The 24,900-nt window shown below is 43.5% G+C and overlaps 1 protein-coding gene across 5 annotated transcripts in view; it reads right to left on the bottom strand.

The window, feature by feature from the left end:
• LOC111872633 (WD repeat-containing protein 63) overlaps nucleotides 1-24,900 on the bottom strand; it is a 65,161-nt gene that overhangs the window by 30,527 nt on the left and 9,734 nt on the right. For all 5 annotated transcript variants that reach the window (XM_023866716.2, XM_023866715.2, XM_033754773.1 and 2 more), the window contains exons 4-7: nucleotides 23,157-23,393; nucleotides 22,708-22,866; nucleotides 14,562-14,719; nucleotides 573-763 (exon numbers count right to left, since the gene is read on the bottom strand). In XM_023866716.2, the coding sequence (XP_023722484.1) occupies nucleotides 573-763; nucleotides 14,562-14,719; nucleotides 22,708-22,866; nucleotides 23,157-23,393 (745 nt within the window). The remainder of the gene's footprint in view (nucleotides 1-572; nucleotides 764-14,561; nucleotides 14,720-22,707; nucleotides 22,867-23,156; nucleotides 23,394-24,900) is intronic.

The following is a 24,900-nucleotide window of genomic DNA, read 5'->3' as shown; positions in this document are numbered from 1 at the left end:
GAACACAACAAGAAGTTTCACCTCCAAGACTGACCTTGTGAATTAAATGTTTATAGATAAACTGATACTGGTAGGCTCTCTGCAGATTTCAAATGCTCCTTCATTAATTAATTTTGATGTCGAGATCAAGAAAACTGTTTGTTACATTTTAACATAGCCTTAAATTAAAGTTCAGAGCTAGGTGTAGTTTGTTGAAATCATCCAATATATTAATATAAATAATAAAGATACCATCTAAATATCTTTTACAATACAGGATGACTATACTGTCCAATACGTCCTTGACTATTTTGTTTTCTGTGGCCTGTATGAAGATCACTTCTCTCAGATACAATTCAAAAGACTTCTGAAATATAGTCAGCCAACTTTAGAATATAGAGTAACCAGGTTAAAGATCAACCAATAGAACTTCCCTGTTGGAAATGATTCAAGCAAACAGACCATGCCTGTGTGGAGGGACTACAACATGAACAGTTATGCACATCACAAACAGGAGATGAAAAAATATGCACAAATTATGTCCATGATGGGAGTCAAATTACTAGCTGCTAAATATCACTATGGTGACTTACCCGTCCACATTGGATGCCATGCTGCAGCAGAGATTACTTTTCCTTTACAATTTCTTACATCCATAAATGATTGGTATTCACTGTATATAATCTTTTTAGGAACCTGTACATCATGTCCAGCTGTTACCAGATCAGGATAATCAACTTTGTACAGGTCAAATACACTATTGTATCTAACAAGATCTGCCATCCTGGAAATTAAGATTTGTATTAAAAATTACTACTCCTACATTTCCTCCTTTTACACCTCCTGCCACTGCTGCCACCACTGCTGCTGCATCATTTTTGTTGTTCTCAGTGCTGCTATCATCATCATCATCATCATCACCACCACCACCACTGCCATCAACAACAATGACACTGCTGATGATGCCATAAAAGCTAACAAAAACTATACCACTGCCAATGAAATGACAATGCTGTAAAATGATGATGGTGTCACCATGACAAAATAACAGTGGCAAAAAAGAACAATGGCACCACAACCAATGAAACAATGCTGCTCTTGACAACAATGATAAACCCTGTTATGCCCCAAAATTCGAGATAGTAGAAGAAGCCACGGCCCAAAAATGTTCGCGCCTAGCGAACAGTGTTGCACAGTTATTGCCGCAACTTGTAAACATCAGTAATGGCAAGTAGGTCAGGAATCTGCTTGCCCAGCAAGGCTGTGTCCTCACAGCGCCAGAAGTTTGCCTAACTCGGGCCCTGGAGAATCGAAAGAGATTGCTTACGCAGCGATCAGACGCCCGGGGGGGGGGGCTGCCCACATCCCGATAAGACCCAATGAAAGCCTAACTTTAAGAAATTAGAACACAAGGGAGGAGCTATCTACCCCCTTGTCGTCCACGCTGAATCAGCGAATTAAAACTATAAATGAGGGAAATTCAAGAGACTTGGGATTCTGATTTTAAACAGAATAGAGAGTTGTCAGCCGAAGGCTCTCTTCGACATGGGTCAGACCAGCGGAGGCAGTGTGCCGACATCTTGTACTTCAGGTGGGTCTGTTCACGTATATTAGCCATGCCGATTGATAATCTGTTGTTTGATAGTAATGGTGATAACTGTGTGGTTGAGTTATTTTAATGTGCAAACTCCAGTGTACCCAGTGAGCCCGTAGGGTAGGATACCAGGAAAGTGTAGAAGCCTAGGATATTAGTCAGGCAATGAGTGACTTATATGTCGGTGTCAAGGTTACATATAGTGAGTTGTAATAAGACAGGTACAGGGAAATTATGTATTCTCGAGGGGGACTTGCATGTCCTCGTTAGTAAGTCCGATAGAGAGAGAGAGAGAGAGAGGCGAAGCCTCCACCCCTGAAGGGGGAGAACTTGAAGAAAAGAGAGCATGTAGTCCAGACAGAAGGACAGTCCTTGTTAACAGTGTAAATAGTGTATATCATGTAAATATCAGAGTGTAAATAGATAGAATAGATAGAGTAGGATGTACCGGGGATTGTGATTCACCCTCCACAACCACCTTCCTCGAACCATCCAGAAGGTCCTACCACAATGAGAGTTGCAACAGCAGCCGAAGGCCTAAGGAGAGGCGTTAGGAATAGACAGGGATAGGCTCCTGCCACTTTGGCAGAGTTTGGTAGCCTTAATAGCAACGCCCTTTTAAGATGTATTAATAAAGAATTAAGTCGCTACCTGTAAACCATATGCGGAGTGGTCAAGAAGGGGTACGAATATTTGTCAGGGAGTAGTACCAACAATTGAAAGAACAGAAAATAGATGGTGGCAGCTTGTATGACAGAAGGAAACTCCGATATAGGAGAATCCTAGCTAAGGGTAAGCTAGGATGGTTGCGTTAACGCCTTACAGCATAACCAGTGGAGGCAAGGAGGGGTACCTGCACACCCCCGACGGCGCGACGTTACCAGGAGTACCAGTTTACGGCATAACCAGTGGAGGCGAGGAAGGATACCTCCACGGCCCCTACATGCGGAGTTACAGTGGGGACAGAGGCGGGCTGACTCCACGCCCCCCTGTACCACGGCATTACAGCGGCGGCAGCAGCGGGAGGGATACCTCCATTCCCCCCCTGCGCCGCTAGGGCATTACAAACCCAACAATGCTATGACCAATAAAGCTGATGATGACGCAAATAACGATTCTGCCAGTACCACCACTACCATCATTATCATCATCATCACTACTAAGTCTAACTACAAATTTTTATATCGGTATTCTGAATTTTAATATTTTTTCCCCACAATCAATTAACATTCATTCTTGTGTCACTACATGAAAATGCCGTTATAAGACACAAGTATAAAGGAAAAGACTTTAAAAAGCAATTATTTCTGTAATTATTCTCTCAATATGGACCACCTCTGTGGCCTGGTGATCAGAGTTCCTGTCTACATAGGTCCTGAGTTCGATTCCCTGCAGTACCAGATTTTCTGAGAAGTAGTGGGTTTAGAGAGGGGTCTAGTCAGCCTTGTGAGGATAATTAAGGAGCTATTTCCAGAAAAAAGTGGCTCCAGTCTAGAAAATCGAAATTAACGGCTGTGGGGACCTGTTGCACTCATGACACGATGTCCTCTATCTGCAAAAGATGGCACTAACATCGCTGACAAGCGGCGGTCGCTTGGTCTAGCTACTTCGCTTGCAGAATACAGGCCACGAAGTTTGTTTTTTTTTCTCAATATTTTCTTGAACTAGGGAAATTCTGCACTACAGTGACTACATGATATTTGCTGAACTAGTTAAAAATTCCAGCTACTTCCAGCTGTTCACAATTCGAAAGTGGAGAAGGTTTTCAAAAAGGACTACTCCATGGAGTTTGTTGGTTGGTTGCTTTATTAAAACAGAAAATAGTCCTGGCACCTTGGAAGGAAACAAAATTAACGACTCTGCTGAAATCCTACAAAAATCCACAATTTCCCCAAAACATATCCGATCAGCCTCTTGTCCACTAAGGGCAAATTATTTTAGAAGCCAATTTTAAGAACAATCCAAGCACACTGAGGAAAGAAACTTAACACATTGCGGACCGGGGGGGCCATATGGCCCTCTACGTATCCAAGCGTTGCGGACCGGGCGGGCCATATGGCCCTCTACAGTCACGTTATGTTGCAAAACGCTATATATCGCTGTGTGGCTTCGTTGAATCGTAACTGCTGCGTAGATGACCTCGGGAATGTTTGCTGCCTTATCTAGTAACTCGACCAGAGTCATTTCCTGTCACAACCTAAACAAAATTGGCTTTGTTCTAATCCAAGCTTGCACGAATCAACCACGCCGCTACCAGTTCAACATGACTCAGAGACGAAAGCAGTTGCGATCTCTTGGAGGCCAGGAAATATTAGATATATTCTCCGATGAGCTATCAGTTTTGTCAACTGCTTCGTCTTCTGATAGCGAGGTCATTATCAGTGGCAGTGACAGTGACGGGGGCCACAGGGCTGCCCAAAATGTGTCAAGTGAAAGTGAGAGCTCCGTTGAAAGTGCGAGTGTCGGGACAGCAATACCTACTTTCAAGGAAAGTACGTATTTGTGGTACAATTAGGGTGAACAGGGGCCTCCCTCCAGATCTGAAAGAGGAATGTAAACGCCTGAAATGTGGCGACACCGCATTCAGGAGGAAGGAGGACATTCTTCTTCAGTCCTGGAGGGATACTCGCGTTGTGAATATGGTTTCAACTATTCAATATTCGAGCATGGTCGATGTTCAAAGACGACACGGGCAAGTAAAGAAGCCTCTTTGTATTTCCGAGTATAATATGTTCATGAAAGAAGTTGATAGGGCCGACCAGTTCTTGGCCTATTATTCCCTACCTAGGAAAACAGTAAAATGGACGAAGAAAGTTGCACTGTGGCTTATAAACTGTGCAATTTTCAATTCATTTACGGTTTTCAAAAAGGTGAACAGAAATTCTACTTTGAAATACAAAGCATTTCTGTTGAAACTGGCAAAAGCTTGGGCTACTGACATCATGGTGGCGGCAGTACCTGCATCAGACACAGACGTAGTGCAGCCAGGGCCATCTGTTCGCACCCGCCAGAGGCCTCAAGTAGACCCCCTGGCCGACTCTCGGGTGATATGCGGAAACATATTCTCGTGAAAATTGTGAAGAGTGAATATTGCAAGAAGAAACACCCTTCTAGGCAGTGCCGTGTGTGCGCAGAGCACAAGAAGAAGAGTAGAACTGCCTAAATGTGCAACTTCTGCGTAATGCCTCTTCACAAAGGGGAATGTTTCCAGAGATATCACATATGCAAGCACTTCTAGCAGCTCTGGTAAGTGTTCTCAAAAAATTTCAGTTCATAAAATTAATTAGGAGATTTTATATTAATTCTTAAAGTGAGCAGTTCACAAGTTAGGGTAGTAGGTTTAAAAACGCCGGTCCTCAGGGCGATTTAAATGTTTAAACCACCGGTCCGCAATGTGTTAATAAGTGCAAGTCAGTCTAGCTTTTGAGCAGATCAAAGTACGATACTTCAATGTATGAGGCTGACAGATCACATCACCCTAAATTTCAACAATAGTATGTTAATGGCTGCTGAGTTCTTGGGTACTGAGAATGCAACCATGAGCTAGTCGAGAGTCGGCTTTTGGACCCATGAGTTAATTGTGAGAGAGCCGCCAGCTAGGAGGACAGGAATCATTGAATAAGGAAGCTGAACGGTCTCCTTTGTTGGGAACTGTAACCAAGCAACAGCTAGTAAAGATACATTGGGAAGAATTGGTGTGTGCTGTAGTGAGAAGTTGAGTGCCACAATCAGCTATAGCTACGATTCACAAGAGTTCAATAAATCTAATTACCAATCAAAACCCCTTGTCTTGTCACTAACCAGTGACAATACTTTCATGTGAAACAGAGAATCCCTTATAAACTGTGGTTTCACCAGTTGCAAATTTCAAGATCCATCCAGTTTGCTACATGAAGTTAAAATACAGAGGGTTCAGACTAAGACAGAAATTTGCTGCAGCAATAGAATGGCGGTAATTCACTGCATGATCATAGATGGAATATTGGAGGGGGGGGGGCATCAATATGCAGAACCAACACTCTTTTCCGTATTCGACAACTGCATAAAGGTGGCACAAACATAATGTGACGTAATACTCATGTTTTGGAAGAGCCATTTTCTCACTGTCAATGGCTATGCAAGGTACTGATATCAGCTTGTTTTGTTTGTTACATTTTCACCGTTTGCCATGCAGTGTCCTCGTCTTGCGTCTTTCACTAAATTAATTTGCAAGTCACACCATCTTAAAATTCATATTCACGTCTTGTTCTCCATATACTACCACTTGACAGTGTTTTTCAGCCCAAACTGACATCACATTTGAACTCAAGACTGTCCTCTCCTCTCCTTGAAACACTGGCTTTTGCCCATAGCCATTCTAGAAAGGTCTCAGGCATTTGCAAATGAACAATGTGTTTGTGGAATGGGCCAGAGAATAAAGGAGGAGTTCTGCATGTGTCTAGAATGAGGGGCATGTATACAACAGGCCTTGCCCTTAGTTGATGTGACACTGCTCCTTCTTCAAGGCTGCTCATTCCAAGCAACCCTTATATATGGGGTAAGTGTGTCCAGGTGTTACTTTATCATGGTTACCCTTGGAAGCCACTGGATCCTACACCATTGGTCGTGGTGACCACTTTGTAAAGGCCTTACTAGGGTGACTGAAAAATGGGCAACTTTCCTGTGGTCTGGGTCTGGCGGTACTATCAGGCCTCGTTTCATTCCTGGAATCCATTGGAGTGAGCTGGGCAATTATAGGAGACATTCATCCTGTCACTGACCATCTTCAGATGTTGATGGGTACGAGGACAGACATCATATAGCTGTTCCAAGATGTTTGTCACTTAATCACTCGTGGGTTGCTCCGTGTCTGGGGGTGCTCCAAACAGGAGGTCATAGGGCTAATGTGGCTGTCTCCAGAACATGATGCTTGTGGGTATGGTGCCTCCTGTCTCATGGTTTGATGAGGTGTAAGCTAGTAGGAAAATGGTTTGCCTCTCATCCTAGTCTCTGGTGCATTGAAATAACCTTTCTCTGAAGCTCCTCTACTGCACTCATGTAGCGTCTCACTGTGTTGTCCAACTGTGGATGCATAGACGTGGTGTGTGCCATGCACCTTCCGAGGAACCATATTTCCGGTAACATCGTGACTGGAAGTTCCAGCCTTGGTCACTGTGCACTTCTTTCAGCACCCTGAGGCAGAAGAAGACAGTTACAACATCAGCCACTGCTGATGCTCCATGGTTTGGATGGATAAAACCTCTGGACACATGCAATATCAGTCCATAGCAATCAGAAGATACTGAGTTCCCCTCTGGCTCTCTGCAAAGGATACTACTCATAAGATATCGAGTGTGGTCTCTCAAATGGTGCATCAATATTACATTGATGCATAAGGCATTGGCTCTGGGTTCAGGGACCTTGGCTTGCCATGCGGATGTCACATAATTTGCACCAACTCTCCATGTTATTCTTCATGTGTATCCAGCAGTACTGCTGTCTTTGTCTAGAGTCCTTTCGATACCCAGATGTCCTACTGAAGATTCTGCACGGAGCTCTTTTAATATTTCTCTCACCTTGCTCTGGTAAAGGATTATTTGAGCTGCCTCAGACCGACTGTTGGCTGACTCCCAGAGACACACCTGCATGATGTCTCAAAAACGGGAGTTGCACTGAGTCCAGTAACCCCTGTAGGTGGCATAATATTCTTCCATGCTGAACACTCTACAGCTTCCACTTCCCACAGAATCAGCCCCACATCATTGTAATCCACGTTCTCCTTCCTGAGGCGGCATGATCCCAGTTATCCATGGAAATGGCAACGACGATAAGCACCTCCATACTACCTGATTGCCATTTGATTTTCAGGCAGTGAGCACAAGCCTCTGGGTAGGGCCTACTAGACAACTCATTCGCATTAGTGCACTTCCACCCCTGGTGATATTTGGATATAAACTTATGCTCTTAGAGATGATGGACACAGCAGGCCATCTGTTCTTCCAGCTTCTTGAAACTAAGAGTTCATGTCAGGGTGGAGTGGCCAGTAGAGGTGTTGAGCTCACAGATTTATATGTGGAAATGCTCCAGCATCTTCATTACAGCCAGTAGCTCCTATCAGGTCACACAGTAGTTTCTTTCAGCCTACAGTGATGTCCTGCTCGATTAAGTTACTACACACTACTGGTCCCCCTGCATTCCTGACAGCATGTCTCCAATACCCCTGCTACTCACATATTTGCTAACAATGAATTTTCACTCCATGCCAGGGGTGTCCCAGGATATGTAAATTATTAAGGAACTGGAAGGCAGATTTTGATTTTGAACAGTGTTGGGAAGTCCATTTTATCCATTAGCTGGATAAACGGCTTCAACATGCCAATGAAGTCATCTATGAATTTCTGGTAGTAGTCACACAGACAAAGGAGGCTCCTCAATTTTTGTCTTTGATATGGTGGTCACCACTCCAGTACAGGTTTCAGCCTCTCTGGGTCTGTGATCACTCCTTTTGATAAAAAGGCATGCTTCAGGTACCCCCACCTCCCACTGGAACAGTTGGCAATTCTAGGGGCTCAGTCTGTGGTGGGTCCTTCGGAACCTACAGGAAACTTAATATAGGTTCTTAAGTTACTCCTGGAATGTCTAACCAACAACAATCACATCATCCAGATACACCAGGTAGGCTTCATAAGTAAAGAATCCCAGGAAGCATTCAAAAGTTACCAGAAAGTTGCAATGTCAAAAGGGCATAACTCTGAACTACTACAGCCCCTGTCAGATGGAGAAATGCTGTCTTATTCTTGTCTCTTGAGTGCACAAAAATTTTCCAGTAGATGCCCTTCAAATCAAGGGTTGAGAACCACTTGGCCCTGTCAAGCGTATCCGGGGTTTCATCTGTTCTTGGTAGCAGGAAGCATTCCTCTCTAATGTCCTTTAGCTGTCAGTAGTTGACACAGAACTGAAGGTCTTGGTTCTTCTTCCTGATGAGCACTATGGTTAAGATGAACTACTGTCTGACTTCTCAATTAGCCCTAGCCATTTCATGTCCTTCAGGATCTTCTTCATCCATCTGTTCGGTTAAGGGAACATGACAGGGTGTCAGATTGGGCTGGAGTTGTCAGTGTCGATAATGTGGTAAATTTTACCATGAGCCAATATCCATCGCTCTTTGCTGTGAAAGTTTCCTGGAATGCAATAATTAATTTCTCCAGTTCTTGGGCTTCTCCAGCTTTGAGGTTCAGCATGGCAATTGATTGGTTCATGGTGTCCCAGTGTGGTGCTTTTGACACCACCTAGTCTCAGTTGTTCACATTTATGAATTTAATGGGTACTTCCTGCTATCTTGAACCAACTTCGTGGCTATATACAGCCCGTTCTGATCAGATACCTTCATGCTTGGTTCCACTAGGCTGTTTGTCACCTTCAGGAGACTTTCCAGATGCAAAGTCACCATCTTGCATTGACCCTGCATCACATCACTGATGGCCTGCCATCAGGAAGGGGGATCTTGGTTGGCCTCTTGCATGCCATTCTACCTCCTCTTTGCCCAGTCATAGCACAGCATGCTTCAAATCCACTGTGGTGTTGTAGGTTCAGAGGACATCTAGCCTAGGATGTATTCCTCTGTAATCTTCATGACAGACAACTAAATTGGCAGCTTGGTGTGCCCAGAGTCAGCTCCACTAGTGCCTCCTTCAAGACAGAAATGGTCTTTCTGGACGCCATTTTCAGCATGTATGGCAAACTTAGCTTCCTCTTGAACAACCCCATGGTTATGTCAGGTCTGGCAATGGGCACAGACAACCTGTTATTGTGGTCATATGGCATGACTTGTACTCTATCCATCTCTAGGCAATAAAGTTGTCGTCATTCCTGTTGGTTAGTATGTTGGGTCAACTGTCTGACAGCTGCTGTGAATTTTCATAGTGACTCGCCACTCACTTGGGTCCTGGCAGCTGGCAGATGGTGTCTCTGTAACAGCCCTGCAAAAGCATGAGGAGATGCATGACCTTCTCATGGGTCATCTAGCTGTTGTGATCAGCCACAGCCTCAAACTGCCAGTGAAACACTGTCCAGGACAGGAATCTGTCAAGCTTTGGTGGTATCACTATGAAGGTGCTGGTTCCTGTGACTCACCACTCTTCATGTCTCATTCAGGTTTATACTGCAGGCAAGTGGGTCTCAAACTCCTGACATGTGGCTTCCAGGTCATGTTGAATTGTCTGTAATTCTGCACTGAGCACCTCATAAAGATTCTGGGCCTTCCAATTAACCACCGTCATGACACCCTTTAACTGTTTATCTAGCATGTCTGTCATTCTTTCTTAGAACTAACTGTGGTTAGCCTCTGCACCATTTATATCACTTTCTAGCTCCTTTTGGTGGGCTGCCAGTATGTCTTGGCCAGCGCTTATGTCCTTTCTAAGGCTCTTCTTGGCTGAAGCTTATGTCATTTTTGAATTCTTGTAACTTCCTAACAATGTTTGTAGTTCTGGATCCACCTTCAGTCCTGCCTGTGACAATAGTCATTATGTTATCATGTTTTGGAACAGGAATTGCATGGCAGTCCATGGCCAGCTAGGATCCTGATATCAGCTTTGTTCTGTCCACTACTATTTCATTATATGCCACTGCAATGTCCTCTTCCTCTGTCTTGCAATAAACTGGCTTTCGAGTTACAGCATTTCTAGCTTCACATCTAATTCTCCACATTTGACCACTGGAAGCCACTTCCCAGCTGATAGTGACATTAAGAATGAACTTCAGACTGTACTACCTTTGCCCTGTAACCCTGGTTTTATGCCCATAGTTTTCTTTGATCAGGTATTTAACTTTATGTCTAGATTTCTTACCCTTGCTATGAGGTATAAAATTCAGCACTGAGTTGAGATAGTCAAATCATTTATAGAATAGAAAACTTACAGCAAATGCATTCAGAGTTTCATTCACAAATACACAAACGAGTTCCTACAAGTCATGTTTATTAAGGTGTGTCAAAAAGTTATGCAACATGGCTTCAGTCTATGACAAAAATAAATAACCCATGAGGAATGTACTTAATGAAGAAAAAGTTTAAAACATTCAGGCAACGTCAGAGATTAGTCTTGACAAACAGTTAAGATGTTTGGCACAGAAAACTGGAGTTTGGCTGGGATCTGCATTCAGAGCCACAAGACTAACTAAAATTTTGCATGAGCTTAACACATTGTGGACCAGAGGGGCCATATGGCCCTCTAGGTTTCAAGCATTGCGGACCGGTCGGGCCATATGGCCCTCTACGGTCACGTTATGTTGCAAAACGCTATATATCGCTGTGTGGCTTCGTTGAATCGTAACTACTGCGTAGATGACCTCGGGAATGATTGCTGCCTTATCTAGTAACTCGACCAGAGTCATTTCCTGTCACAACCTAAACAAAATTGGCTTTGTTCTAATCCAAGCTTGCACGTATGAACCACGCAGCTACCAGTTCAACATGGCTCAGAGACGAAAGCAGTTGCGATCTCTCGGAGGACAGGAAATATTAGATATGTTCTCCGATGAGCTATCAGATTTGCCAACTGCTTCGTCTTCTGATAGCGAGGCCATTATCAGTGACAGTGACAGTGGCCACAGGGCTGCCCAAAATCTGTCAAGTGAAAGTGAGAGCTCTGTTGAAAGTGCAAGTGTCGGGACAGCTACATGGGATAAAGTGGACAAAAGCCCCACTTTGGGAAAGTTTAACGGTGATCCGGGGGTGAAGCAGATGCCATCGGACCCAACGGACGTGTCTGAAGTTGCATCACTGTTTTTTGGAGATAGTTTCTTTGACCTGTTGTGTCAGGAAACTAACAGATACTATCTCCAACACCATGAGGCGTACGACAGAACCAATAAGGTTTTGAAGTGGGTGGATGTCACTTCAACAGAAATGAAAAAAATTTTGGCTATAATCATTCTAATGGGGCTTACGAAGAGAGAAAGTTTGAAGGATTATTGGTCAAGTGACCCATTTTTAGAAATTGCAATTTTCGGCAAACTCATGAGTCGTAAGAGATTTGAACAGATATGGTGGTGTTTGCATTTCAACAATAATGAAGTGCAGCCACAACCAACAGGCAGGCTTTTCAAAATTCAGCCCTTATTAGACATTTTGGTTGAAAAATTTCAGACAGTTTATAAGCCAGAGCAACAACTGTCTTTGGACGAATCTGTGATTCCTTGGAGAGGAAGGCTTCGTATTCGAACGTATAATCCTGGGAAGCTCACAAAGTATGGCCTACTTGTTCGTGTTGTCACGGAAAGCACTTCAGGCTATATAGGAAATTTAGAAATTTATTCTGCTGAAGGCAAGAAATTGCAAGAAACTATTGTTTCTGTTTTGGGTCCCTATCTCGATCAAAATTATCACGTGTATCAAGATAATTATTACAACAGTGTGGCAACTGCAGAATACCTACTTTCAAGGAAAGTACGTATTTGTGGTACAATTAGGGTGAACAGAGGCCTCCCTCCAGATCTGAAAGAGGAATGTAAACGCCTGAAACGTGGCGACACCGCATTCAGGAGGAAGGGGGACATTCTTCTTCAGTCCTGGAGGGATACTCACATTGTGAATATGGTTTCCACTATTCACAATTCGAGCATGGTCGATCTTCAAAGACGACACGGGCAAGTAAAGAAGCCTCTTTGTATTTCCGAGTATAATATGTTCATGAAAGGAGTTGATAGGGCCGACCAGTTCTTGGCCTATTATTCCCTTCCTAGGAAAACAGTAAAATGGACGAAGAAAGTTGCACTGTGGCTTATAAACTGTGCAATTTTCAATTCATTTACGGTTTTCAAAAAGGTGAACAGAAATTCTACTTTGAAATACAAAGCATTTCTGTTGAAACTGGCAAAAGCTTGGGCTACTGACATCATGGTGGCGGCAGTACCTGCATCAGACACAGACGTAGTGCAGCCAGGGCCATCTGTTCGCACCCGCCAGAGGCCTCAAGTAGACCCCCTGGCCGACTCTCGGGTGATATGCGGAAACATATTCTCGTGAAAATTGTGAAGAGTGAATATTGCAAGAAGAAACACCCTTCTAGGCAGTGCCGTGTGTGCGCAGAGCACAAGAAGAAGAGTAGAACTGCCTACATGTGCAACTTTTGCATAATGCCTCTTCACAAAGGGGAATGTTTCCAGAGATATCACATGCACAAGCACTTTAGGAGCTCTGGTAAGTGTTCTCCAAAAATTTCAGTTCATAAAATTAATTAGGAGATTTTATATTAATTTTTAAAGTGAACAGTGCACAAGTTAGGGTAGTAGGTTTAAAAACGCCGGTCCCCAGGGTGATTTAAATGTTTAAACCATCGGTCCACAATGTGTTAAGAAAGCAGATTATGCATCAAGAGCTCACTTTTGCAAGAGGCTGCTGAAAAATGTGCATGATGTCATGGCTTCACAATTGTTATTCATAAATAACTGATGAGACAAGATTCTATCTTAGTGGTCATGTCAGTATGTAAAATTATGAACATGGAATGAAAAAATCCCCCTTACAATTAAAAAAACGCCATTACATAGTGTAAATAGGGCTGTGAAGAGAGTACTAAATCACTGGACCAACATTTTTTTAGTGAATTATGAATTTAGATCAGCTGGTAAGCAATGTATTGAATCCCTTCACTAATCAACTGACAGGTGAAGAAAGACAACATGGATATGTCTAGCAAGATCATGCCATAGCACATATGAATGACAAGTTCATGGCCACTGCATGCGATGTATCTGTGAACAGAATAATCAGCAAAGGACTTTGGCCTCCTAGATTCACTAATTTCAGGTAGTGTAATTATCATCTCTGGGATAAATTGAAAGGAAAAGTGTAATCCTTATATTACAGAAACTCCCAGAATGAAATAACATATGTGACTACTTCAGTTTCAAGAATGAACTTCAAGGAATGTCATAAAACCTATTCATGTTCTGTGAGGTGTGACTGAAAGCAGATAGTGGGGTTTCACTTCTAGCAGATCTTGTGAAATAGGTTATATCTATACCACCTTTTACAGTAATCAGCAATAAGTTATGTATACATACAAAGAATCAGAGCTACATGCAGGAAGGACCCTTTCCCTGCTCCCTCAAAGATCACAGAACGAACCACTGCTGCACTAGCTCTAATAACACAGTCCTATCTCAGATGAACACTTTGCATCTAAGTATTCAAATTCCAAACAGTGTCTTCCAGGGTGGGCCTGTATGCATGTGTGTCTGCGTCCGTGTGTGTGTGGAGTGTTTATGTATGTGCATGCATGCTCATGCATGCTTGCAAATCAGGCATCCTCCTCCTCCTTAGATTTTTGGAAGAAGAATCTTAACTGACAAAAAGGAGAAATTTTATATAATATTACTATCAAAAACTATAGGAACTATTAAAAATTATTTTTCCATCCTGAATGCTATAGAATGATCAACAAAATAGTCTTAAATTGCTTAAATGTAAGTTCATAAACAAATTTTCCAGCTCCCCATGAACGAATCCTGCTGGTGTCCATGCTCCTGTGTACAGCATAATGCTACCTGAGATTAGTTAGGTAAAGGTAAAGTTGTCTCTGTGCTCAATTAATTAAGCACTACACCATTAAGACATATGGGGAAGTGGATCTACAGATCCACATTTTCTTGAATTCGGCACTAGTTGGAGGTGAGTGGTCAGCTTCACGCCCCTTGCCCTTTACCTCGGTACCCATTGGATAGCAGGTTGGGTGGGCCCTGGAGCCAGTCTGGACACTGTGAAAAAGATAAAATTCTTTACCCTACCGAGATTTGAACTCCTACCCCTCAGTCATCCATTCCATAGCCAGTTGCTATACTGACTACGCTATTCGTTAGGGGCAGTTATATTATTATGGAATCTCTTATATTACAGTTGATAAGATACAATCTATGGCTCCTCTAATGAAGTGTTATGAAATCATTCACCCTGAGAGGTTTAAGATAAATAATACTAATAATGAACCAAGTTAAACACTCTACTTACTGTGGCGACTTTTCATGTAAGAACTGTTTTATGCTCCTTGATAACTCTTCATCTTCAATCTCCTTTTGAGCATCCGCATGAAACTCGTACTGGGTCCATATATTTGACGGTAGTGGTGTATCTGTCTGTGCTACTGAAAGGCACTTTTCAGGAACTGCCTGAAACATGAAGTAACATACTTTCAAAATTTATTAATATAAATTAAAGGGAAAATTAATCACAGTGACACTATTAATTCATTCTTGGATTACTGAATAATGTGTTTCAATTACAGATATACGAAATGTGATGATGGTCATGTCCTTGTGTGGAGGTGGGTTAGAAAAACTCCAATGTAGCCTTGCAAGTCATAGAAGGTGAAGAAAAGGGAAACTGGTGTTTGGGGGTATAACTGGGCCACCATGTCACTGAGGGTCATAAATATAGGGACCTGGTCCTCCAGTTTGGAAGATGGATGCAAGGCTCGCCATCTTGCTGCTTAGAAAAATTATTGGCGTGAAACCGAAAAAAGTGAAAACAGGATACAATCTGGCAGAATCTTCTAAAGAAGGCTACGGCTCAAAACAAGCTGTTTTTCCAATGATGATGATCATAAATGGTAAACAGAAAGGATTTTGAAACAGGTGGTCATAACTTATTTGAAGGCATTATTCTAGCATTTGCTTGGAAGGATTATGACTACACAATATTGCAACCTAGAAAACTTCAAAATTTATAACTCCTCTGATATCACAAATGCAAATCACCATGGATTTGACCTTCGATTTTGAATTTGCAATTTCAGATAATGGATATTTCTACTGCAGAGTCTGGTGTTTTCGTTTTCCAGATCATACAAAAATTCAAGTCTCATCACAAGTCACAACTTTCTCCAAAAGTTTTTGTTCTTGATACTGAAAGATGTGATAAAATTTCTTTTCCTTCTGTTTGACAAACTAGCAAGTGAATAAAACACTGAACCAATAAAACGCTTGCTACAACACAGAACAAACTGAATTCCAAAACAACTTCACACAGAATTGTTGAATCATAGTCACGTGATCCACTATGTACCAACTGCTGAACATAACCTTCAGTCCTGTTATTTAACCATCAGACCTCATACAGGTGTGAGATTGTCGATGTTGCTGGGTGGTGGGCGGTTGTAGGTGAAAGCTGGATGCCACACAGCCTGGCCAGGGATTGGAAGAGTTGAGATTCGAACTGGCGTCCCTGGTCGGTGGTGATGGTCTGCGAGCAACCGAAGCGTGATATCCAACCGGTCAGTAGGACGCGTGCCACTGTGCCGGCTGATGTCCGAAATGGGGACGGCTTCTGGCCAGCGGGTGAAACGGTCGACTGCAATGAGACAGTATGTGTAGCCCGCCGACGTTGGAAGGGGTCTCACAAGGTCTATATGGACGTGCAGAAAACGGGCTGCCAGTGGTGTAAAGTTGCCCAGTGGAGTAACTGTGTGACAGGAGACTCTGGAGCACTGGCAGGACTGACAAGCACATGCCCAGGTGCGGCAATCCTACTGCACGCCTGGCCACATGAATCGCTGTGCGACCAGCTTCGCTGTTGCTCTGGTGCCTGGGTGCGACAGATCGTGGACAGACTGGAACACTTGGAGATGTAGAGGCGCCAGAACGTACGGCCGAGATCTCCCGGTAGACGTGTCGCAGCAGATGGAGACTGCGGTAGCAGGGACTGGTAGTTTCTTGAGCCACAGGGCGGTGGTTGACCCCAGGAGTGCTCGGAGTTCGTCGTCGCTGTCCTGTGATGCGGCAAGTGCGTTGTAAGGTGGTGGCATAGTGACGAACTCAACGCGAGAGAGGGTGTCGGCGACAACATTGTCCTGTCCAGAGATGTGTTGGATGTCGGTTGTGAACTGGGAGATGAAGTCTAGTTGGTTGAACTGCCGGGGTGAGCATTTATTCCGCTTCTGCTGAAAGAAGTGGGTGATTGGCTTGTGGTCGGTGAAGATGGTGAAGTGATGCACTTCCAGCATACAAGGTGCGGCAATAAAGAAACCGGATTCATGCTCTAATCCTTTATTGAAAAAAAAATCAGACAATCGAAATGTTATCCCCTTCAATGTAGTCCCCTCCCCGATCCCTACACCGCTCCATGCGAATTTTCCACTGTTGGAAGCAGTGCTGCAGGTCATCTGGTGTTATGCTCTTCAAGAGTTGCGTCGCTTTTGCTTTCACTGCATTCACGGACTCGAACCTGGTCCCTTTGAGCGCAGACTTGATTTTCGGGAAGAGAAAAAAGTCGCATGGTGCTAGGTCCGGAGAATACGGTGGATGTTCCATCACTGGAATGTTGTTTTTTGCCAAATACCTCTTCACAGATAGCGCGTTGTGTGCTGGCGCGTTGTCGTGATGAAGAACCCATGAGGCATTCTTCCACATGTCTGGTCTCCTTCGTCGCACACGTTCACGGAGGGTCGTCAAAACATTTTTATAATAAACCTGATTGACAGTCTGACTTTCAGGTACCCAATAAATGTAGATTACCCCCCCGGATATCGAAAAAAACAATCATCATTGCTTTGAATTTGGACTTGCTCATGCGCGCTTTCTTCTTCCTAGGGGATTTGGGGCTCTTCCAATGCATGGATTGTCGCTTAGTCTCTGGATCATATTGAAGAATCCAAGTTTCGTCACACGTAATTACGTTTTGGAAGAAATCAGGATCATTTTCAATGTTTTCAAGAGTGTCAACACAGCAATTCACTCGATGTTCCTTTTGCTGGGGGGTAAGGATTTTTGGCACCACTTTAGCACACACCTTTTTCATGCCCAGATCGTCGTGCAAAATCTGTCTAACACTTTCCTTATTGATGTTCGTAAGTTCAGAAATTGCTCGAATGCTCAGTCGACGATCTCTTCGAACAATTCTAGCGACCTTCTCCACATTCTCTGGAGTTTTCGCAGTGGAAGGACGGCCCGATTTTGGATCGTTCCCGACGTTTTTCCTACCCTCCATAAACTTCTTAAACCACTCGAAAACTTGCGTGCGAGATAGACACTGATCACCATATACTTCTGTCAACAAATTGTAAGTTCCAGTGGCAGATTTTCCAAGTTTTGTGAGGAATTTGATGTTAACACGTTGTTCTGCATTAGCACTCAGCATTATTCCGACGGAGCTCAGACACACGAGCCGCTTCTAACAGTGGTCGCGGCCAGACTAACTGATGCACGTGAATGAAACTTTGTGTGAAGGTAGAGGGAAGTCCACGGGTCAATGCCCTACCCTCATCTTCGTCATCGACGTGGCCGGAAATGAGTCATAAAAGTAATCCGGTTTCTTTATTGCCGCACCTTGTATGGTGGAAATGCTTGACTGCTTTGTACATAGCCAGTAGCTCGCGGTCATAGGCGCTGTACTTCTGTTGGGCCGGGTTAAGTTTCTTTGAGAAGAAGGAAAGGGGCTGCCAGGTGTTCCTTATGCGTTGTTGTAGCACGGCAGCCATGGCGGATGCGGAGGTATCTGTGATGAGTGCAAGTGGCGCGGATGGATCCAGGTGGGCCAGTAGAGTGGCGTGTGACAAACTCACCTTGCAATTTCGAATGCCTTGTGGAGCTCCAGTGTCCAAGTGATGGGATGGGAGCCCTTGACTTTGGGTCCAGAGATGTTGTGCAGTGGTTCCTGCATGGTCGCTGCATGGGGCAGAAATCGCCTGTAGAAGTTCAGCATGCCTAGGAATCATTGGAACTGACTGGCGGTCTTCGGAGGACAGTCCTGGAGAGGTTCGGAACCCTTGGTGGACACTTTGTAGCCGAGAAAGGTGACCTCGGGTGCTCTGAAGATGCACTCTGACAGGTTGATAATGATCCCGTAACTCTGGAGTTGGTTGAAGAGAGTACTTAGGTGTTGTTCGTGCTCTTCGAGTGACCGGGAGAAGACAAGGATGTCATCTAAGTATGCGAAGCAGAAGTCGAGTCCCCGTAGAATGTTGTCCATGAAGCACTGGAAGGTCTGGGCGGCATTGCGCAGGCCAAAGGACACGAATGGGAATTCGAAGAGGCTGAATGGAGTAATGATGGCGGTCTTCTGTATGTCTTCAGGGTGGACAGGGATTTGATTGTAGGCTCTAACCAGGTCAATTTCGGAAAAGACGGAACAGCCAAAAAGCTAGTGGGAGTAGCCGTGGATATGCCTGACAGGGTAACAGTCAGGGATGGTTCGGGAGTTGAGCGCTCTGTAATCGCCACATGGACGCCAACCGTTGTCTTTCTTGGGCACGATGTGTAGTGCCAAGGACCACGAACACTCTGAACGGCGAGCTGTACCATCCCACATGGCGTCTAACTCGGCTAACTTGGCCGGTCCGGTGCCAATCGCCGTGGTCGGTAGGTTACTGGTGGGCCAGGTAAAGTCTTGATGTGGTGGACAGTGTTGTGTCATACCTCGCGCTGGATTTCGGCTAGGCGGGTCAGGTCCGGGAACTCTGTGAGGAGGTTGTCGACCGGTGCGTCGGCAGCTGAGGCCGGGGCTGAGTGTCGTGACCCCATCCAGAATGCGGTTGTTCCGACAGTCCACCAGGAGACCGAAATGTGATAGGAAGTCCACATCGATGATGGGATGCATGACGTCGGCCACCACGAACCGCCATGTGAATTCTCGGCGTAGGCCTAAGTTGAGGCTGAGAGGCAGCCATCCATATGTGTGGATGGTAGTGTCATTAGCTGCACACAAGTCATAGTTGGTACATTCCATGTGTCAAGGGACAAGCCTGCGGGGGTATACACAGAGGTCCGAACCGTGTCGACCAGGAACTGCCGTTTGCTGACTCTGGCCGTTATGAAGAGGCGGCCTGTCGTCGCAGTGCAGACATGTGCCGCCAATGATGTCTGCTGTGTCAGTTACCCTGACGGTGACAGGAGCAGGGCAGAGTACAGTATGGCGCCCGAGCGCCGAAGTGGCGATGGTACCAGCAGGTACTGGTCGTCACGGGAGGGGGATCTGCTGCCAGGCCGGCGGCTGTTGAAGGTGGAGTGGGAATCCTTGGGACTGGAGCCTCTGTCTCTCGGGTTGGGGTCAAGCTCCTTGAAGCGGTCGTGGAGGCGGTCCTGTCCGGCGCTGAGTGCAGCCACTTGGCGGGCGAGGTCAGTGATCTCCTGCCAAAGTGCGGCGTTGGCTGGCTGGCTGGATTTTGACCTCGGAGGTGCGGTCTGCACAGAGGGCTGCGGCCTCCAAATTGCTCGTTCTGGCTGGCGAGGAAGCTCTGTACATTCCGGGGCAGCCGGCTGGTCCAGACGCTTCGGATGACGTTATCAGACATGTCTGATGCGAGACTCCTGAGGTATTGCAGGAACTGTGATAGCTCATGGTCGCCAATTTCCTCAACTGCGAAGAGCTGCCAGATGCGCTGCTCCGTTGATGGGGATAGCCACCTCACAAGCTCGGTCCTCAGTAGGCTGTAGGGATCTTGTTTGGGCGGAGAGGTGATGATATCCTCCACCTCTGTGGCGTACCGGTGGTCCAGCTGCAAGATCATGTGGCAAAACTTGATGCACTCGCTGCTAATGCCAGCCAAGGTGAATTGCACCTCGGCCTGGGTGAACCACATAGCTGGTTGCTCTGGCCAGAACGGCGGGAGCCGCACGGCCACTCTGGACACTTCTGCTGACGAACTGTCTGTGGCGTCCATGCTGAGTCAGGGTCACCGATGTAGGATTGTCGATGTTCTAGAAGACAACCACGTAAAACTGTAATAATTGTAAATATTAAATTGTATAAATTGAATGTACAGAACAGCTGCGAAGCTATGTGGTATGTCAAAAGTTGGCTGGCCCTGAAAAGGGCAGTTTGTTCCACCATGAGTGCACTGGTAGAATTTCCTCCTTTGTAGGGGACGAAGTCTTTATGGCCGTTCAGCTGGTTTGTCCGGCTGGTAATGTGGTGCTGCATGCATCTGTAGGAACAGCTGCCTATGGCGCGGTTGCGGCAACTACGTTAGCTGCCTGGTCACTGAGCAAGGTTGCTGGAGAGTTGAGGAAACTACGTTAGCTGCCTGGTTGTAGAGCGTGGTTCCTGGAGAGTTGTGGCAGCTACATTAGCTGTCTGGTAGCAGAGAGCGGTTGCTGGAGAGTTGCGGCAGCTGTCTTTGGAGCAGTGAAGAACTGATGACTCTGATGACTGATTGCTCTAAACTGAATGTGATCACTGATGATTGCAAGCTTTGGGCTCCGCTTTTACACCATGCTTGCTGGGCGGAGCTTAAACTTGCAGTTGCGATTGTGAGTGATGATTGGCTAGTGCACGTGATGTTCTAGAGGTGGGCTGGACATCGAGTGCTGTATAAATACGAGTGGTGGCAATGTGATATTGACTAGTAGTGAGTGCTGTCTGTTAGTCTGGCGAAACCACGTGTTAGTATGTGGGATGTTCCCACACAGGAAATAGCATGGTAACATATTCTTTGTCTTGTTCCAGTGTTCCATCACCCTTAACTTTAAACCTTTATCCTTATAACAGAACAGCTTTCATCCACTAACTCATTGCAGAGCTTAAAAATATGAGAGGAAAGATTATGAGTATAATAATTGGCATTTACAAAAATGCTCAAAAATGAAAACTCATGTCATGGGCAGGACACAAAGGCAGAATCAAGTGAGTCCAAGACTGAGGGCACTATGATATAACTCCAGTTTGTATCTGTATTTATATCAGTGGTACCAATATGAAACCACTAATCACACTGTTCCATGAAAATCAATCCACTTCATCATTTCCCGAGTTTTAACCTTTAAACGACTAAAGACAACGTATGTCGTCTTTAAAAGAAAGTCACCGGCACGAATGACTACATATGGTGTCGCAGAGTCCGCGCGTGGCAACGTTATATAAAATTAAATTTTAAAGTAGAAAATTATGTCCTACTTACATAATTTTTGGCCACCATCTGCATGGAGTGTCTGTCTTCCCGCCTGCATCATCTGCCGGAATGTTGCCTTCGTGTGGAATTCTCAAAAAATCCGGAAATGCAGAGTCCGATTTCGCAATTCACGCACTTTGTCCGGGCGGTCTTTCGTGTCCCACGCGAAAAGCACACACGACACCTCAATTGCGAAGTATAGCAAGTCGGCCAGTGATGTGGTTTGGCCTTCTATAGTCGAGATATCTCCCATAAAACGGCAGGGGTTCGACCCCTGGCCGTTGATGGCGAGGGGGACCCCTAACAGCATGTTCCGCACAAGAGCGAGACGAAATTCTCTGTGTGACAACAGGATGTAACTGTTCAGACCAAGGAGATGGAGAAATAGCTTATTTGTCCATTTCCAGGTTCGACGACAGATGCTATAACTGTTTGCCACAGTTTGCCCACAGCTCCATCTGAATAATTATTCACACTCCTCGTGCCACGCTGGTGTCGTGCTCCCCAGGTTGCCGACGAAGATTATGGGTCTTCTTCGAAATCACTTTATGATTTGCTACCTTCAACGTCACTCTCAGAATTGTCGGTACAGGATTCTGTATCGGAGGCATTGATTAGCTGCAATATGTCAGAATATCCCAAACGACACGGACCACATGTTACGAACGAAATTTGAAATTACTCTCGACTGAACACGTCCAGCCACTAAGCTATTACGCTGTGTTAGTACGGCAACGACAACGCATGCATAAAGAATGCTAGCATGGAACTGTAGAAGAACAGTATACGTATTGTTCAGGAGAGATCTATAAACAACACGTGAGTTTATATCTCTCTTCCACTGACCACATTCCAGTTGAAGCTCGTCACATAGACTGCGATAACGTCTCTAGACTCAACATCCGGTGTTACCGTGACATGCACAAGTGTCGTCATCAGCAACTTCCATTCAGGGGTGTCCAGAACGTATGAATTCTTGCTCAGAAACAAGAAATTGCGAAAATTCTCCTTTGGTGTCAGTGCAAAAATTTTAACATGTTTTATACAATCTGTAAATTACAATATCTGATTCTATATTCTTTCGAGAAAAAAACAGCGTTTATTTCGTTCGATTATCACAGAAATAGCAGAAATAGGAGCAAAATTAGTAAGTGACTACAATTTTCACGAATCTCAAATAGCGGCCATTTAAAGAACTCCGTACCGTTGCCACAACCTAAGTTTAAAGGGCCGTAGGATAAAGGTTAAATTAATTACTCTGCCCTAGGATATTACCTGAACAGCTATGTCAGTTCTCTTTCTCGTCACTGTCACATACTTATGTCTCCTAGGATCAAATTTTACATATCCATCCTGTACATCATCTACATTGCGATCCTGGAACATTACTGGTTGATTCAAATGGCTAGCTGCAGCCCAAGTTTGCATTTCCAACTGAAACCAACAAAAATACAAAATCTTCACGTACTCGGTTGATACTAATAAATTACTCTGCAAATAATCACATGGATGTCCATGTAGAAACCCCACATATTCTTAACCCTGGCACTAGACCATGAATGTAAGATTAACTGTTCTCAACTAAGCATTCTGAAAGATCCAGACATGCAGTTATTTCATTAAATTCTCATAATTTAGATACAAATGACAGTCATAAGAATTATTTTACAGTAAAAATATTTTTAAAATACAAATTCTGAAATTATGAACTACATATTACTTACCAATGGTCGTGCATGTTTGGGTTGATTATCCTCAACTTCCTTTCCACTACCCAAAGGATTCCATTCCTGGCAAACTTTGTAGATATAACTAGACACTCGCCTTTCTTGTTCAGCTTCATCCTTAATGATCATCTCGAGAACAGTCTTCTTGGCAGCTTCAGTGGTACAAATGTAAAATTGATTTGGTTCCTTTGCAGAGCATATGTAGCCAACTAAAATTTCTGTACCTGGAAATTCCTAACAAGAAAATAAAACTGTAATAATAATAGATTATTTAATGTTCATATGCTGATTAGGGTTTCCTTTGTCATTCATTCATAACAACCTTTATTACAACTTAAGATAAGCACTGTATTTGCTATACACAATTTGAATCATTCATACAGACAGTATAAAAAATAATTAATAAAAATAATAACATGGTATTATTTGCAGATGACACCAGTATTATAGTAACTGGCATGAACAAATTAGACTTTGATATGACCTGTAATCAAACGTTTAAGGATATTAATTCATGGTTTAATGCTAATTTGCTCACTTTGAATTTTAATAAATCTCAATATGTTGAATTTCGTTCATTGAATCATTATAATATTACTGCACAAATTACTTATGATCAGACTAATTTAATCAATGTGATGGATACAAAATTTTTAGGGTTAATCATTGATGATACTCTGACATGGAAACAGCATATTGATTATGTTATCAATAAAATTTCCAGTGCATGTTAAGCATTGAGAAATATAAAATACTTTAACCCTCCAGATATATTAAAGTTAATTTATTTTGTCCACATTCATTCTGTCTTGAGCTATGGTATAATTTTTTGGGAAAGCTCTTCCTGTGCTAACAATGTTTTGTACTGCAAAAAAAGGCTATTAGAATTATTATGAATTCTGGTCCAAGTGAGTCTTGTAGGGATTTATTCAAGAACCTGGAGATAATGACATTTCATTCTCAGTTCATATACTCATTAATTTTATTTACAATTAATAATAAACATCTTTCCAATTCTGTTAATGAGATTCACAAATATAAAACTAGATCCCTAAATAATCTTTACTTACCTACTGTCAACCTACCAAAATACAAGAAAGGTGCATATGTAGCAGGCATTAAAGCTTTAATCATCTACCTCAAGTAATAAAAATGTTGGCTTCTGATCTGTTAAACTTTAAAGCAGTACTGAAAGATTTCTATTTTATCACTCTGTTTACTCTATGAAGGAATACTATCAGCATAATTGGTAATACTATGTAAATTATAATAGAGCTAGCTCAGTAATTATTTGTAATATATTCTTAGTTCATACATGCATATGAAGGAATATTATCAGCAGAACTGGTCATAACATGTAAATTATAACAGAGTGATTATCAGTAATTATCTGTGATATATTTTCAATTTATATATGCAGTTATCCTGTCTAAAATTATTATGGCTCATATTTTATTTAATCTTACTAATGTGATCTACAAATTTAGAATCAAATTTTAATAACCCAGATCTGTTTGTCATTAATTGATAACCATAACAAAGATGGCTGCTGATGGTACAATTTTAAACATGTATTGAAGACGCTGTTACACCTCTCTAACTTGTATGAACATTTAACATAGAACTGGTTATAAATGTGTGATGCCGGAAGACACCTAATTGGTAATTTAAGTGATTATATGAAATTGTGACTATGTTTTTATAGTAAGTTATTTAATTCATGTTTTAATTGAAGTCTATT

The sequence above is a fragment of the Cryptotermes secundus genome, unplaced genomic scaffold (genome assembly GCF_002891405.2).
Source record: "Cryptotermes secundus unplaced genomic scaffold, Csec_1.0 scaffold3532, whole genome shotgun sequence".
NCBI classification, from domain to species: Eukaryota; Metazoa; Arthropoda; class Insecta; order Blattodea; family Kalotermitidae; genus Cryptotermes; species Cryptotermes secundus.
This window is presented reverse-complemented; position numbering and strand designations above follow the sequence as displayed.